This window comes from Paramacrobiotus metropolitanus, unplaced genomic scaffold (assembly GCF_019649055.1).
Source record: "Paramacrobiotus metropolitanus isolate TYO unplaced genomic scaffold, Prichtersi_v1.0 Parri_scaffold0000024, whole genome shotgun sequence".
Classification (NCBI taxonomy): Eukaryota; Metazoa; Tardigrada; class Eutardigrada; order Parachela; family Macrobiotidae; genus Paramacrobiotus; species Paramacrobiotus metropolitanus.
In genome coordinates, this window is record NW_026570244.1 from 1,381,717 (window position 1) to 1,395,907 (window position 14,191).

Sequence of the window (14,191 nt, forward strand, 5' to 3'; positions counted from 1 at the left end):
TGAAAGACTGAAACCACCTTGACCGGTCCAATATTCTACCCTGAAAACTGACCTTTACAACTCAGCCTGGAAACCATCATGAAGATTGCAGTAACACTGCTGCCATGAAGAATTAAATGACCTCAACCAAGATTTGTTGGAGCAAGTAAAATCCTCAACAACAACAACAGCATACTGTAGTGTACAGTACAGTGTACAAACATCGTACAAACAGCATAACAGCCATCAATAACAGCCGAGTAAGCTCAACGGCATACAGATCTCACAGTGGACAATCCATAAGAAAACACGCTGACGAATAAATAAAGCCTTTTGTGTGGATAACACGCTGTCTGATCCGGCGTTCAGACGACCCTCCGCACGCCGACGTAGCAGGGACAGTAGGGCGTGTGGTGCAGCGGACGGTGCGGGTGCGTCTCTCCGGTGTGTGGACGAGGTGGTTCATGCCCGGCCTGCAGCAGCGTCAGGAATCACCGAATCAGGAGCGGGAAGCCCTGACCGCTTCTCCCGTCCCACGTCTCACGTGGGACGGACGACGGTGTCCGGCCGGCGTGTTGCCAACTTGCCACTGCACTTCGGCATGCGGCCGCGGAGCAGTCCGGACAGTTGGGCGACCAGCAGGTGCCAAAGCCCAGCTGGTTATAAGTACCGAGTACCGACATAACATCCATAGGACGATTACCTTCATGCTGTCGCGCTGTTCCTGCCGGGTGCATGCGCTGGTTCTGCTACAGCGCAATGTAGTCGCCTCCAGGGTAAACTAGGTAATTAGGATACTGGGCGAGGGAAAAGGTCATTCAGCGTCTGACCAACGGTCTCCGTCTCGCCCGGCAGCTGCAGGATGACGTGCTCCAGCTGATCCACCTGCCCCTGTAGTTCGGCGTTCTGTTCATGGCCGTCACGAATTTGTGCTAATCCAGGGTCTTGTAAGGGCCCACGCGCTCCGTCAGCTCCAGCAGCTTCGGCTCCTCCTACCAACACTCACAACAGTCAAATAAAATAGATTAAAAATACACTAAATAAGACAAAACCATTATCATTATAATAATGATAAATACATATTTTACTCTCAAATTAACAAATCAAGGCATATTAACAAGTAAATTCCAATTCTCTTTACAGCAGCCAATGTAACTCCTTAATGCGCGCAGTGCATTCTTGAGGTAGATGACCTCGGAGTCGGCCTGGATGACGCGGTTCTTGTACATCTGCATCTCGTCCTCCAGATTGCGGATCTTCCCCTCGAAGGCCTTGGCGTGGGCGGCCGGCTGCGGCTGCGAGCTGGCCAAGGCCGGCGTGCTGACGGCCATATCTCCGTCTGCCACTGCGAGTGCATCAGACTCCGACTGGGCGGACGCCGGGAAGAGCCGTCAGCTTGCGTGCGCAGTTGGTACGACTGCTCCTTCTCCTTCCGCAGCTCCACCGTCAGCCCGTCCAGCAGCCGCTTCAGCTCGTGGTTCTGCGAGACGGCGCGGCTCAGCGCCACCTTATCGCTCTCCACGGACGCCAGCAAACTGCTGCGGTCGCTGGCGCTGGTGGACAGCTGCTCGTTCATGATCAGTGTCGTTTAGCCGCGCACTCCGCGCTGTGTTCGTGCAGACGCGCTTCGCACTGCTGCAGGGCATCGCTCTATACAAATAAATTCTTTAATTAGCATTAGCTGATAAATCATAGTATGTATCACTGGAATAACGGTCAGGCAATCGGTAATTTCGTCGTTTTATTTGCTAATTAATTTTTATCATCACTGATTAAAACAGCGATTACAGTACAGTCAATCGCTATCGCTTGTGAGTTGCGCGATAGTCTTTGACTGACCTTCTGCTGGTTGGCCGACGCCAGTCTAGCTTCTCTTGCTGCAGCTGGTCCATGAGGCTTTTCTGCTGCGCCGCCGAGTTCAGAAGTTATTCTAACGCAGAAAACAAGCTTTATTTACGCACGAATTTTTGAGTCGACGCGCTGATTAGCGTATTTGCGAACTAAAGGCTCTGGCTGCGCGTTCTCCTTGACGGCTTTCCCCGCATCCTCCCGATCCGGCATGAGCGGGCACGCCGGAGCGGTAGGGCGTCCATGTCGCGGCGCGGCGTGGCCGTCTCCAAAGACTCTCCAACTACTCCTGCTCGCGGAGTCGGCGGCGTCGCGCTGCGGTATCCGTCCTGCGCAAAAAATCCCCTCTTCGACTACGAGTACCGACCCAGATTACTAACACGCGCACTATGTTGACCCCGTGGAGGCGCTCAGGGCCGCTTCGAATCGCTTAGCCCCTAACGCTAATACATGTCACATGATGAGCGATTTCCTTGGGAAGAACCGCTAGCTTTATGGAGATCATTTGCCAGTCTAATAATTATGATTAATTTTTCCACCAACACCTTTTAACCGAACGTTTAAAATAAAGCAAATCCAGGGACTGCGGTGCTTGACGCAGTCGGTGATTCTGTGTTCCCCGGCGGATACCCGGAAGTGTGACCGCGTATTGCGAATATAGCTATATGGGCAATTTGGGAAATTCCTACTATTCTCCTTGGAGAATGCGGCAGGTTCCCGTGATGAGCGGCAGCCGGCAGGGGCGTGCCCGCGAACACGAGGAAATGGAGGGAGGAAAGGCGCGGGCGAGGAGTGGTCGGAGAAGGATACGGAGAGCTCCTGCGCCGTGCCATCCCTTCCGATCGACCAGTCCTCCGCGCCGTGGCCTTCTTCATGCGGAACATGTTCAACGGGCAGAGTGCAGACCAGACATGTGCGTTATACGTACTCTACACCAGTACAACAGCAACGCACTCAAGGGACGCAATCACCAACGGGCAACGAGAGGCCCAACTCGCATCGCGCTCTTCCACGGCCGCCACGCGACTCACGCCGCGTGGCGCCGTGGCCTTCGTCTCGGTGGACGGCGCTTTCCAAGTCCCAGTAGGCAGTAGCAGATTCTCTGCCGAGATTACTATGTCGCGACGAGGCAATCACAGCCACACTAGCCTGCTTTCTACGAGCATCCTGCCAGTACAGTGCGTTGTCGTGTTTCCACTGGCAGTTGTTGTCAGCCCAGGCCATGCTCAGCAGTCATACGCTCGCTGTCATACAGATTCTGCTTCCTGCACCACAGAGTACAGATACACGTACTCTCGGTGCTCATCCCGCACGCAGTATAAATCTTCCTTCTCCTCACACACACTTAACCAACACGCACCATAATGATCGTATTCAGTATTATGCATAAAAATCTAAAGTGATCACAGAATTCAATAATGGAGCGGAAAAGTTTAATGAAGTTTTAATGTTGTAAAAATTGTGCTGTTTTTTAATTATCGCATAACACGTTGTACTACAGGTGAATAAAGAACAGATCACCGGATGGAAAGTTCGACAACTAGATGGGATCAAAGTAGCCAGGGAATAATAAGAAATTGTCAGAGTAGGTTCTGGTTACTACCGTCGTAGTGAGCAACCGTATGGTGTAAGTACTGAAAATACGTACAAACTGCATGGAGGAAAACGAAAATTCATGTACTACGAGTAGCGCTGCACAGTTGTTACAGTACTTACAATACAGAATACAGAAATTAATAATACCATCAACCGGAATTTACTCAACTCACAGGAACATTATTATTAACGTCTAAGCAGATCAAAACCAGGAGTAGCTTCTGAACAAACACTTTGTCGCGTCAAATCACAAGATCACGAAACAGTGCTGTTATGCTGCAGCCAGGCCGAATAGACCTCTTTGCAGTAGCCCGACAGATCAACTGTATACAGTTTCCTATCACCATTCCGCATCACGATCGGGAGATCAAACTTGACAGCATCATACACTGCAGCTTTGTTTAGCTCGCACCGGAATACTAAATCCATGTCGAATATGGTAAGGATTTCCGCTTTGGTCATTTTTTCACACTTTAGTGCAGTCACACGATGATTATTGACCATGTACACATTATACACACCATCTTTTTCTCCAGTGGGAGTCGACACCAGATCGCATTCGATCTTACCGGGTCCAGTTTTCCCGATGGGCGCGGCGACCTTACGGAAAACCCACACGCACCCGTTGAAATAGACTTTGCTGTAGCCGACTTTGACCGCAACGCAATACTGTATGCGGGTAGTTTTCCCAAGCCAGTTGGCTGCCTCGATAAAGAGAACGGCTGTGTTCTCATTGGAGAAACTCGATTCAATCACGACGGCTTCCTGGGCGAATACTTCCGGTGGGTCATGCAGGGCTGAGAGAAGTATTCCGCTGTCGGCGTTTTTCGTTTTAACTGTTCCACAGCCGTGACGGTCAACGATTTCCCCGGAGAACTGATAGCCCTCTACAGCATCGTTGCCTAGGGCACGGAGGATCCTCGCAGTCAGCCCTCCGACTGAGATGGTGTGGACAATGGTGATCCGCGCCATGAAATACACCCAACCGTTATGGACAGTCACACGTCCACTTTCTCCGGCAAACTTCTCATCATCATAATCTCGCCAATCGTACTCCTTGTAATGACCCAGGACCAACTGCGCTTCCCTCCCCACAGCGCCCGAGCGCACCAAGTATAGGGCGTTGCGCATATCCTCAATAAGTCTGGAATCTATCAAAACACAGAAATCAGAGATAAATTAATCACCACCGCTTCCCCAACTGCACAACCGATCTGCAAAGAAGAACCACGCCTTTTACCAATGTGATTGAATTCGTTAGGCGCAATGGAGAGAAGCCCAGCCGCTTTCTTAACCAACATCAACGAGGCATCCAAATAAGATGCAGACTCATCTCCTCGCATGACTCCACCTACAACGCAAACTGTCAAGACAGCAGAAAGTACAGTGCAAGTGTGCAAGCACACAACACTAACCGAACGCGTCCAACGCGGCGGCACGTGCCACTGCACGCCGTTCAGCTGCCACTTCGTCGATGAGACCGGAGATGACCGCGGGGCTGGCGAAGGCTCGCAACTCCGTGTAAAGGAGATTCTGCAAGCACATGGCCGTCAGTACAGAAAAAGCATTAATAACAGATACATTATCGAAGCACTGCGTGGCGTGAACCGAATAGCAGTTAGTCTTACAGTTATTTACTTGCAGTGTAGATAATCCTTATTACATTTAAATAATGCTGCACAAAATCAACCACAACACTACAAGTACAGCCAATTTCTCACCAGCATCAATTTGCCGACTTTACTCATTTCTAGCTTTTCACGGTCTTTCGCAGCAGCGACGATGGCACGCGCCTCGCGGGAGAGGTCGTTGGGAGCGGAAAGTGTGCACTTCAGAATCGAATAGCGAGAACGTTTCTTGTGCAGGAAAGAGACAGAGGTGACCAGCAAGTGCCGGTGCACAGCCGGAGGGAGGCGCAGCGGTCGACGGTCGCGCAGCAGGCCATCCACGGCCGCCACATCGAGGTGCTTGTGCAGTTCCGGCTTGGCAACGGTCATGCCATCCAGCACGCGGTGGAGGTAGTCTCCCGAGTCTGCGATATCATCGGGAAGAAAACGGATGTACAATGCGCATGACACGGCTCAGTCGACGTCTTACCCAATTCGATCGAGGGACATTTTGCCAGTTCCGCCAAGCAGTGCTTAATATCTTCCTGTGCAACAACAAGAACAAGCATTCAGTAAGCAAGTCGTATTACCAGTGACCACTGCACTACAGAAACCAAGTCATACATACGATTGCCGCATCCGACACCGATTCCCATCGCGAGTTGGCAGCCAGCGTCGCAGCGCTGCGGCTGAAAATCACAGGCAGCTTGCCCGGTTGCCGCCGAACGGTGCTCGTCGGCTCATCGATGCTCAGCTGATAGTCCCTTGAATAAACATTATTCAAGTTAAAGGCAAGTAAGAAAAAAATAGATCGAAATAATTAACAAGAAACTGAGGATGCTCAGAAAATTAATGCTAATATAATCTTCAACCAGCATTTTCAAATATTAATTCCTCGCACTTTTTCTGGTCCATGGCGTCGACCATGTCCAGCATGCGCTGCCGGTCGGCGTCCTCGGCCTTCTGCAGCTGCTGGAGCTGCGCCTTGTCGTCCTTGATCTCCGTCTTGAGGTCGCTCTTCTGCGTCTCCAGATCCTGCATCAGCTTCTCCATGCTGGTCAGCATCTTGTCCACGCGCTTCGTCAGCCGTCTGGCCGCTTTGGACTCCTGCAGCTTGGACGCCTCGGGCAGCTGCTTCAGCTCCTGAATGTCCTGTCAACACACGCGTTCACTTTAGTTTCAAGCGAAATGTGCCGGTACATCCAAAATTATTTATTCCATCACATTCATCAAAAACAATTAACGAAAACATTAATAAATATTAACTACCTTTCTTTTCAACAGCTTTTTTCACTGCACTTTATTCGCTCGGTATTTAATTTGATCAATATTGCCACATAAAATTACTTCAAAATTTTTTTCATTTTTTCAAGTTAGATTGTTCAGTGCAGATCGTTTTTTTTTCAAATGCTGAAGTCTGGTTTACTTCTAAAATGATTTGGTTTAACGCTTGATACGTGAAAGATTTTAAAAATGATTTTTTAAATTGTAAAATCATTAAAAATGAATGATTGTAAAATGAATTTAACATTTAAAATTTATTTAAAATTAAATGTAAATTTCCAAATTTAGGTTAGAGCGTGGAAAAGGCCGGCGCACGCCAGTACTGACCTCCTTGTACTCCTGCACCTCCTCCTTGAGATCCTGCTGCTCCAGCAGACTGTACTTCTCCTTGCTGATCTTCTCGATCACGTCCTCGATGTGCTCCATGTCCTGCTTGGTGATCTCCTGCACCAACGGTGCGACACTCTGCAAGTCCGTCTTCGTCACGTCCGCAGGCTTGACGTCCTTCAGCTGCGCCGTCTTCAGCAGCACTTCTGCGCAACACACCACAACCACCGCATCAGAATCTCCATTTTCTTAAAAAATAAAATTCCAGCGGAACACTCACCAGCCAACACAGGCGAAGGCGTCTGCACCGCCTGCAAAATCGAAAAAACCCTGGTTAGTGGTTACTTCATTTAAATTCATCAAAAATAAACCTGAAAATTAACCATGAAAGCGATAATGATATTGTAGGAGTTGCCGCGCACTAGTTTAAACCCGTGCCAGTAGTGCTTCAATCCGACCCTCACCGTCTTCTTGGGCGGCGCCGCCAGCGCCTTCTCCTCCGTCCCCGCCGCGGCGACGGCGCTGTCGCCGCCGCTGCCGCCGGGCACCGCGGGCGGCTGCAGCACGCGCTCCTTGCTCTGCTTGTCCTTCTTCAGCGCCTCCACCGTGCGCTCCACCTTCGACTTCTCCTCCGCCGCCTCCCACCGCCGCGGACTGACGTGCAGGAAGCGCCGCTGGTGGTGCAGCACCGCGTTGTGTAGAGCATAAACGGATGAATGACCGAGAAAGCCCGCCGCGGGCTGATGCAACCACCGCCCCCTGTGTCAAGCACACCACTGGCCAATTTCCACTGCATGCATGATGCACTCGTAAAGTTAAATTTAAATTTAGCATCTCCAAAAACTAAATTAAGACTAAAGTAATAATTAAAATATTAAAAATAAGAATTAAAACTCAAATTATTAAGTATTAATTATCAATCATTCTGACAATCTGATTCAATTAAATACGAGTATAAACAGAAATAAGTATACATCATTATACAAAGGCACAATCAAACACAAATAAACAAAATCAGTAAACCGAAATTTTAAGTAATAAATTTAAATTTATTACCGAGCGAAAATGAGAAAATAACGCCATTATAAATAACAGTGTTGGATTTTTACCAGGGACTGATCATCAGCGAAGAACCATGGCCATTTTCGCTGCTGCGAAACGAAGCGCTGCGGGGATCCCCGGACGTCCAGGTGGACAGGCAGCGGGCTGATGACGAAAGAAAATCATTTCCCCGCAGAAACGTCGGGTAGAGAGCGGAGACGGCGAGAGTGCGCGCGGACTGCAGCTGCACAGCGCTCTCCCAAGCAGACGGCTGCGCGTGCGCGACGGCGAAGGGAGACCGTCCGACGCTCCGCCAGCGCACCAGCCACGGACCCCCCGACAGGCTCCCCACTCGCCACAACATGTTCGCAAAATAATCTGCCCAAGAAATTCAAAATCCACACGCAAGCAATAAGGATTCAATCAGCATTCAGACGCATGTCCGCTCAGCGAAGACCGATAATTCGCTGCTTCACTGTTTCTGCAACTCGGTTTCCGCTGCCGATCCAGTCAGCCTGGTGCAGAAGAAACAAATCAACGCTCAAACTCAATCAAAAACCACCAAAAATTGTAATCTTTTACATGGTTTCTTGTTTACTTTTTGCTGAAAAACGCGAATCATGCAGTCAACGACAAAATGAAAATGCTACAGAACTGTAAATCAGTAAATCGCTCAGAACTCGAAACCAGGCATCACACTGGAACTTTCCTTAAAGACTTAAGCGAGTGGCGTGGCGAGCCGCCCTGCCTGCCGTTACGCCCCACTTCCGTTACGCAGGTTGCGGTCGGCCCCGACCTATTAATCGTGCCACTTTGCAGGTTCCCAAACTCATTTCCCGTGGCACAGTTTTTTCAAGTTTTTGAAATGAAAAATCCTTCATAACAAGTTGTATGTATCATGTTTTCCGCGCATTCCTACCTGTGTTGATCACTTAGCTTGCGGGTTCTGGATTGTGCGTCTCGGAAAACATGTAAAAATCGTTGAGAAGCAGCGAATATGCTGACCTCGCCAGTTTGAGTTGTGGGTGGAAACTGGAAAACATCCCGAATCTTGAAAATGTTATTCCTTGTAAAAATTACTTATGGTGCCTTATCCCGCTTCTGTTCCAAAACTCCCAAATATTTGAAATTATTTGTATCTCTGGATTCATAATTTGACTGATGGTCGACAGACTACGCAGTGTTTGTTTGATTGATTTGAGTAGTTGACTGTCAAGTGTCAACGCTGCATCGCATCGTGTGGTTGGTCTTCTGACGACGTTTCCTTCGTCCTACACGGGATCATGGCCGAACACCCCATGTACACGATCATGGACCAGGACATTCCCGAGGCGCAGGAGAGCCTGCGGAGCAGCCACGTTAACCTGGAACAAGTGGCTCGCTACTGCAAAGTCAACTACATTCAGGTACGAGATGAACCCGGCGCACAGGCCCAGGTTCCCTGTTGGCTGTATGTTGCTAATAAGCAGCGCTACAGGGATTAGCGAGCGTAGTGTAGCCTTGTTTATCTTATCTTTGGAGTTTGGTTGCATGCCTGAGTGGCGAATGCGATGCAATCGTGTAAGGGTAAACAAGGCAGCATGTGACTGATGATGAATGTGTTTGTCAGGCGGAAGACAAGCGGCACGCTCTGGACGAGACGAAGAACTACGCGACGCAGGCGCTGGCCAGCGTGGCCTACCAGATCAACGCCTTCTCCTACCATCTCATGCAGCTCTTCGACCACCAGGACGTCCAGCTGGCCGAGATGGAGTCGCAGCTGCGCCACGTCGACCAGGTAATTACGCTAAAGACAATTCCAATCATTTCCTAAATTAAACAAAATTATCCCGTAAAAATCTGTGAACAACTTTCACGTGAAAATAAAATTTACAAAATTTCTACGCGACTTGCGGATTGTTTTTGCCTGGCTTCGAATGACGAACATCAGAAAACATTTCTTTAAAATAAATGTGTTATTTGTTTGCGCGCAGGTATTTTTTGGTATTTTCTTAGTTTTAGGATAGATTTTACTCGGCGTATAGGCGTCTATGTTGTCACTGTATGCTGCGTTGTTTTCTGCTCACAATTGTCAGTCTGTGTTCGGAAAGTGGATGGCTGCGCGATTTCCCACGGTATCAGTTACACATGAGTGATCCGTGCATATTTCTGCTGATTGCTCGCGCTGTGTGTTTTTTTCACCGGCTGTCGTTGCAGCGAGTTAGTTCTATAATCTCCATGAATGGAAGCCATCTTGGCGGAATTATCTGACTAATCGTGCAGATCGTTTTGATGATCGCTCCCGATAATATTCCTACACGCATACTCTATACACGCAATTTCACTGATACTTTATCAGCGCGATTTTATCTTTTTGAAAATTCAGTTAATAATTACTGTAATGATTTTTGATTTTAATTGGTTTGTTTTTTTCCCCTTCATCATGCTGTTGTCGTTAGGAGTGCGCGGTATTTATGCTGAAATTCTTAAAAATAATTTTAGTAATTACAAATTAGTCAGACGGTGGTAGCCGGTAGGAAGAAATTATAATCAAAATCAGAGGTGAATTAAAAATTTAAATTAGTATTGTAAATGTCAGCTGAAATCGCGGACTTTTTAACTATTTCTTGTGTATCTGGGTGGCTGCGCATTGAATCTTTGTATAGTCCAGTCCAGCGTCGGAATGGGTGTTAATGGGTAAATATTCGTTGGCAGAATGTGATGGTGCACAAGGAGAAGATTGCGCGCCGCGAGATCGGCGCGCTGGCCACGACGAACAAACCGATGCAGCGCCAGCAGAAGTTCCTGCAGCCGCCGCACCCGGAGCGCGCCATCCGCTACGTGCGCAAGCCCATCGACTACAGCGTGCTGGACGACGTCGGCCACGGCATCAAGACCTCCGCCACGCCGCAGCAGCCGCGCGCGGCCCCCGCCACCGTCCGCAAGACCGGCTCCACCCTCACCGACACCAGCTCCATGAGCTCGGGACCCTCCAGCACCTACGACACCGCCGCCATCTACCGCAAGACCGGCGTGACGGCCGGCGGGACCCTGTCGCGCGGCGGCGGACCCCCGGGCAGCCAGCGCAACGCCTCCGACTACCGCGCCCCGGTGCCCCCGCCGCCCCCCGTCGTCCCGCCCATCGCGCTGCCCGCGGCGGCCGTCCACGGGGCCGGCGCCAAGCAGTACGTCAGCGCGGCGCCGACGCCCAGTCAGACGCACCGCGGCGGCGACTACTTCTTCCCCCCGGGCAGTGCGGTGCCGCAGCGCGGGGCGCCGCAGCCGCCGCCACCGCCCGCGCAGCCCAGTCCGGTGCCGGGATCGGCGCAGTCCCACTACGCCAGTCAGAAGCAGATGTTCCAGTTCCCAGGTAGACTATTTATTCTATGGAATTAAAGGAATAATTTTTTTTTTTAATTGAAACGTGTTTGGTATGTCCTATGCTACAGCTCTTGAAGCAAACAATATTATTAAGTATTTCAGAACGATCTACTTACTCAAGTAAATAATGATATTTAAAATTACTAGATAATATTTTAGGATGAATTAAAAAAGAATCAGAAGCAATTAATTAAAAAATAAGCCAAGTCTTTTAATACAGTGCAAGGTGTTTTTGTTAAAAATTGAAACAGAGTTGGACAGTCTTGACTAATCCCCATTTCTCTTTGAACATACAGCTACCGGTGCGGGCTCGATGTCGTCGCCCCGGAAGCTCTCAACCGGTTCGAACGGCGGCTACGGCGGCCTGCCGTTGTCCAACGGCCACGGCAGCAACCACCACCTGCCCTACCACACCAACATCCACTCGCCCCTGCCGCCGCCGCCACCGCCCGTCGACGGCGCCTACGGCAACGGAATACCCTCCTCGCGGACCAGCTACAACGGCTCGATGGGCCGTGCCGCCGGCATGATGGTGGCGCCGGTGGCCTTCCCCTCCGCCAGTGCTAATGCGAATGCGCCGGCCTCGCGGACGTCCCTCAACGGCAACGACCACATGCCGCCGCTGCCTCCGCCGCCGCCCGAGCCCATGATGCTGCGCAACGGATACGCCGACGGGCCGCTGCACAGTGTGCACATGCACAACGGCCAGATGGACTGGACGCCCAAGATCTTCCTCGAGAAAGGTACGCCTACCCAGTATCCACCAAGCATACTCAGTTATTCAGATGAGAAGGTCGTTTTTCAGTTTCTAATTGTTGCTTCTTGTTTTTAATTTCAGTTATTGATAGTCAATGTATATTAGTCAACAGAATTTTTAACGGTCTTTAATTTCGCTGTGTGACATGTGGTTTTTCAGTTGAGAGATGGTTTAATAATTTAAAGTTGTATTGTTAGGTAAATATTAGTTCAGTGACATATGTATAATTTTTTTTAAGCAGCGAGAATCTGTGCAAATACAACGGGGAAACGCGATTTGTGAAATGAGTACGATCCCCGATCAGGACAGCATAGAGGATGTTTGTTTTATGAATGATGTTTTGTTTTGGTACATAGTTTGTATCCGTATCATGATACTTATTAAAGGTTTCAAATCATTATTTTTTAATTTTTATGTTTAAAAATTAATTACTGAATTTATATTTTTTTTAAATTGCAAATAAATGGTTTCTTGAGTTAAAATCTACATTGGTCAGTAGACTTAATCTGTTTATAATTCTGCTGCATGAACCTAAGAACACGAAAACACTTGAAATGACAGTCTGTACGGTACGGTTGTAATGTGTTGTAGTGGTGGCCATTTACGACTACCAGGCCGACAAGGACGACGAGCTCAGCTTCAACGAGAACCAGGTGATCTACGTGGTGAAGAAGAACGACGACGGCTGGTACGAGGGCGTCATGGAGCCGGGCCTGCGCGGCCTCTTCCCCGGCAACTACGTCGAGCCCTGCGGCTGAAATCAGCCGAGGCACTGGCGTCGTACGCCGCCCGCATCGATTCCCGATTGCTGCGCTTCCTCTCTTTTTTATTCTTTTTAATTCAACGGCGTTTTTGTGCGTTTTGTACGGTTGCCAACGGAGGCCGTGTGCAGCGGCTGTTGTAATAATTGTTGTCTTTTTATTTGTTGGAACGCCCGATCGAAGGATGCACATCTTCTCGGTCTGTTCAGCGCAGTCTTCTCGTATTTGTAACAGAGAGTTTTTAACAGGTTTTACTGGCTTTTACCGTTTTTACCCCGCCGCTGTCGTGCTGCGGCAACGTGTTCGTTTCGTCACTGTGCCAATTTTATTTGCCTAGTTCTTTTTTATTTCTGTCAGAGAAAGTGAATGGCATTATTAAATTCCAAATATTACTCACGTTTATGCTTAACATGGCGGCGTGCACTGTTTTAGGCACACAGAATCCTGGCAGTTCCCGCTTCTGTTACGGTTGAAATTTACAACAAATTAATTTGCATCGAGCGCAGCGAAATGCTACTGCCCGGTACATGGTGCCAAATTTGTGTACATGTACGAAAACTTTCACTTTCGCGCACTCCCAAACACATTCTTGCTTTCGGTTTATGACATTATTCCGTAGCCAGAAGATTTGTATACACTGGCGTGAAAACCGTTTGGGCGCGCAACATCCGGTTCGGGAGTTATGGCTGTTAGAAAATTCCAAAAAGTATAGATGCATTTAGGTGTACCAAAAGTCTCATTATGGACCGATCTCCCTCAAATTTTGTACGTAAATCGGTAAATGCACATACTGTATATATAACCACGAAGAACGTTTTTACACCAACCCACTGTTCTACCATGTTTTTCAAATTTTAAATGAATTTCAAAAAATCTTAAATTCATTTTAAAATCAGAAAAAATTATGGAAGCCTGGATCAGTTTAAAAACGAACTTCATGGACATGCGCATTTACGTGCACAATTTGAGAGAGATCGGTCCATAATGAGATTTTGTTACACTGAATGCATTTAAACTTTTTGGAATTTTCTGATGGTCATGACTCCCGAACCGGATGTTGCGCGCACAAACGGTTTTCACACCAGTGTACACAAATCTTCTGGCTACAGAATATCATAAACCGAAACAAAAATGTGTTTGGGTGTGCGCGAAAGTGAAAGTTTCAGTGCACGTACACGAGTTTGGCACCATCTACCGAACCACTTTTAGCCTTCGTCAAGCTTAAGAGCGCAAAATTTGTCTGAAGCCAAGAAGAGCGTAAATCCCGCTTTTCCAATTCCAAAAATCAAGTACCGTTTTCCACTGGCACTAGCACTCGCTCGTTGCACTGGTGTGGTTTAACAACCATCGCTAGTAAAAGACTGTTTCTCACAGAAAAAAAGGGTGGCCGATATGTTCCTTTCAAAGCATATCGTACTAATTGTAGTAAGTACCACTTGAAAAAATTGTTTCAACTTGAACCGAGTACTGGTACTTAGTAATCGTGATATGAAATACAGTAAAAAAAACAAGTTCGCGCGTGCTGCAGAGCCATTCGTACAAAGGTGCATATATCAGCCGCTACCAATGCTGGCGCTAATAAGCCCGGCTGTATAGAGGCGCGCTTGTTACGGTGCCACGGCAGAGCCGTG

The 14,191-nt window shown here is 48.6% G+C and overlaps 2 protein-coding genes across 3 annotated transcripts; one reads left to right on the forward strand and one right to left on the reverse strand.

The window, feature by feature from the left end:
- Positions 1-79: 79 nt before the first annotated feature.
- On the reverse strand, positions 80-8,351 carry LOC129587345 (uncharacterized). 2 transcript variants are annotated; one of them, XM_055481053.1, is made up of 14 exons: positions 7,751-8,351; positions 7,106-7,400; positions 6,922-6,952; positions 6,642-6,847; positions 5,932-6,182; positions 5,659-5,794; positions 5,521-5,575; positions 5,145-5,455; positions 4,839-4,956; positions 4,664-4,774; positions 3,121-4,574; positions 1,819-1,909; positions 1,121-1,629; positions 89-971 (listed from the first exon to the last, which is right to left on the reverse strand). In XM_055481053.1, exons 1-11 carry the CDS (start codon positions 8,044-8,046, stop codon positions 3,679-3,681), a joined length of 2,706 nt encoding a protein of 901 aa, XP_055337028.1. In that variant the 5' UTR covers positions 8,047-8,351; the 3' UTR covers positions 89-971; positions 1,121-1,629; positions 1,819-1,909; positions 3,121-3,678. The 2 variants fall into 2 exon arrangements, with proteins under 2 accessions (XP_055337027.1, XP_055337028.1); XM_055481052.1 differs by having other exon boundaries at positions 80-971; positions 1,819-4,574.
- Positions 8,352-8,486: 135 nt separating this feature from the next.
- On the forward strand, positions 8,487-12,946 carry LOC129587347 (abl interactor 2-like). Its single transcript, XM_055481055.1, has 5 exons — positions 8,487-9,088; positions 9,292-9,459; positions 10,377-11,031; positions 11,339-11,785; positions 12,391-12,946. The coding sequence occupies exons 1-5, from the start codon at positions 8,966-8,968 to the stop codon at positions 12,555-12,557; spliced, it is 1,560 nt and encodes a 519-aa protein (XP_055337030.1). The 5' UTR covers positions 8,487-8,965; the 3' UTR covers positions 12,558-12,946.
- The last annotated feature ends 1,245 nt before the right edge of the window (positions 12,947-14,191 follow it).

Excerpts from the sequence above, each read along its gene's own strand:
- LOC129587345 (XM_055481052.1), bottom strand. The coding sequence starts at position 8,046 with ATGTTGTGGCGAGTGGGGAGCCTGTCGGGGGGTCCGTGGCTGGTGCGC. Across the intron at positions 5,456-5,520 it reads ATGTCCCTCGATCGAATTGG|ACTCGGGAGACTACCTCCAC; the intron begins GTAAGACGTCGA and ends ATGATATCGCAG. Across the intron at positions 4,957-5,144 it reads AAGTCGGCAAATTGATGCTG|AATCTCCTTTACACGGAGTT; the intron begins GTGAGAAATTGG and ends ATGTGCTTGCAG.
- LOC129587347 (XM_055481055.1), top strand. The coding sequence starts at position 8,966 with ATGGCCGAACACCCCATGTACACGATCATGGACCAGGACATTCCCGAG. Across the intron at positions 9,460-10,376 it reads AGCTGCGCCACGTCGACCAG|AATGTGATGGTGCACAAGGA; the intron begins GTAATTACGCTA and ends ATTCGTTGGCAG. Across the intron at positions 11,786-12,390 it reads CAAGATCTTCCTCGAGAAAG|TGGTGGCCATTTACGACTAC; the intron begins GTACGCCTACCC and ends AATGTGTTGTAG.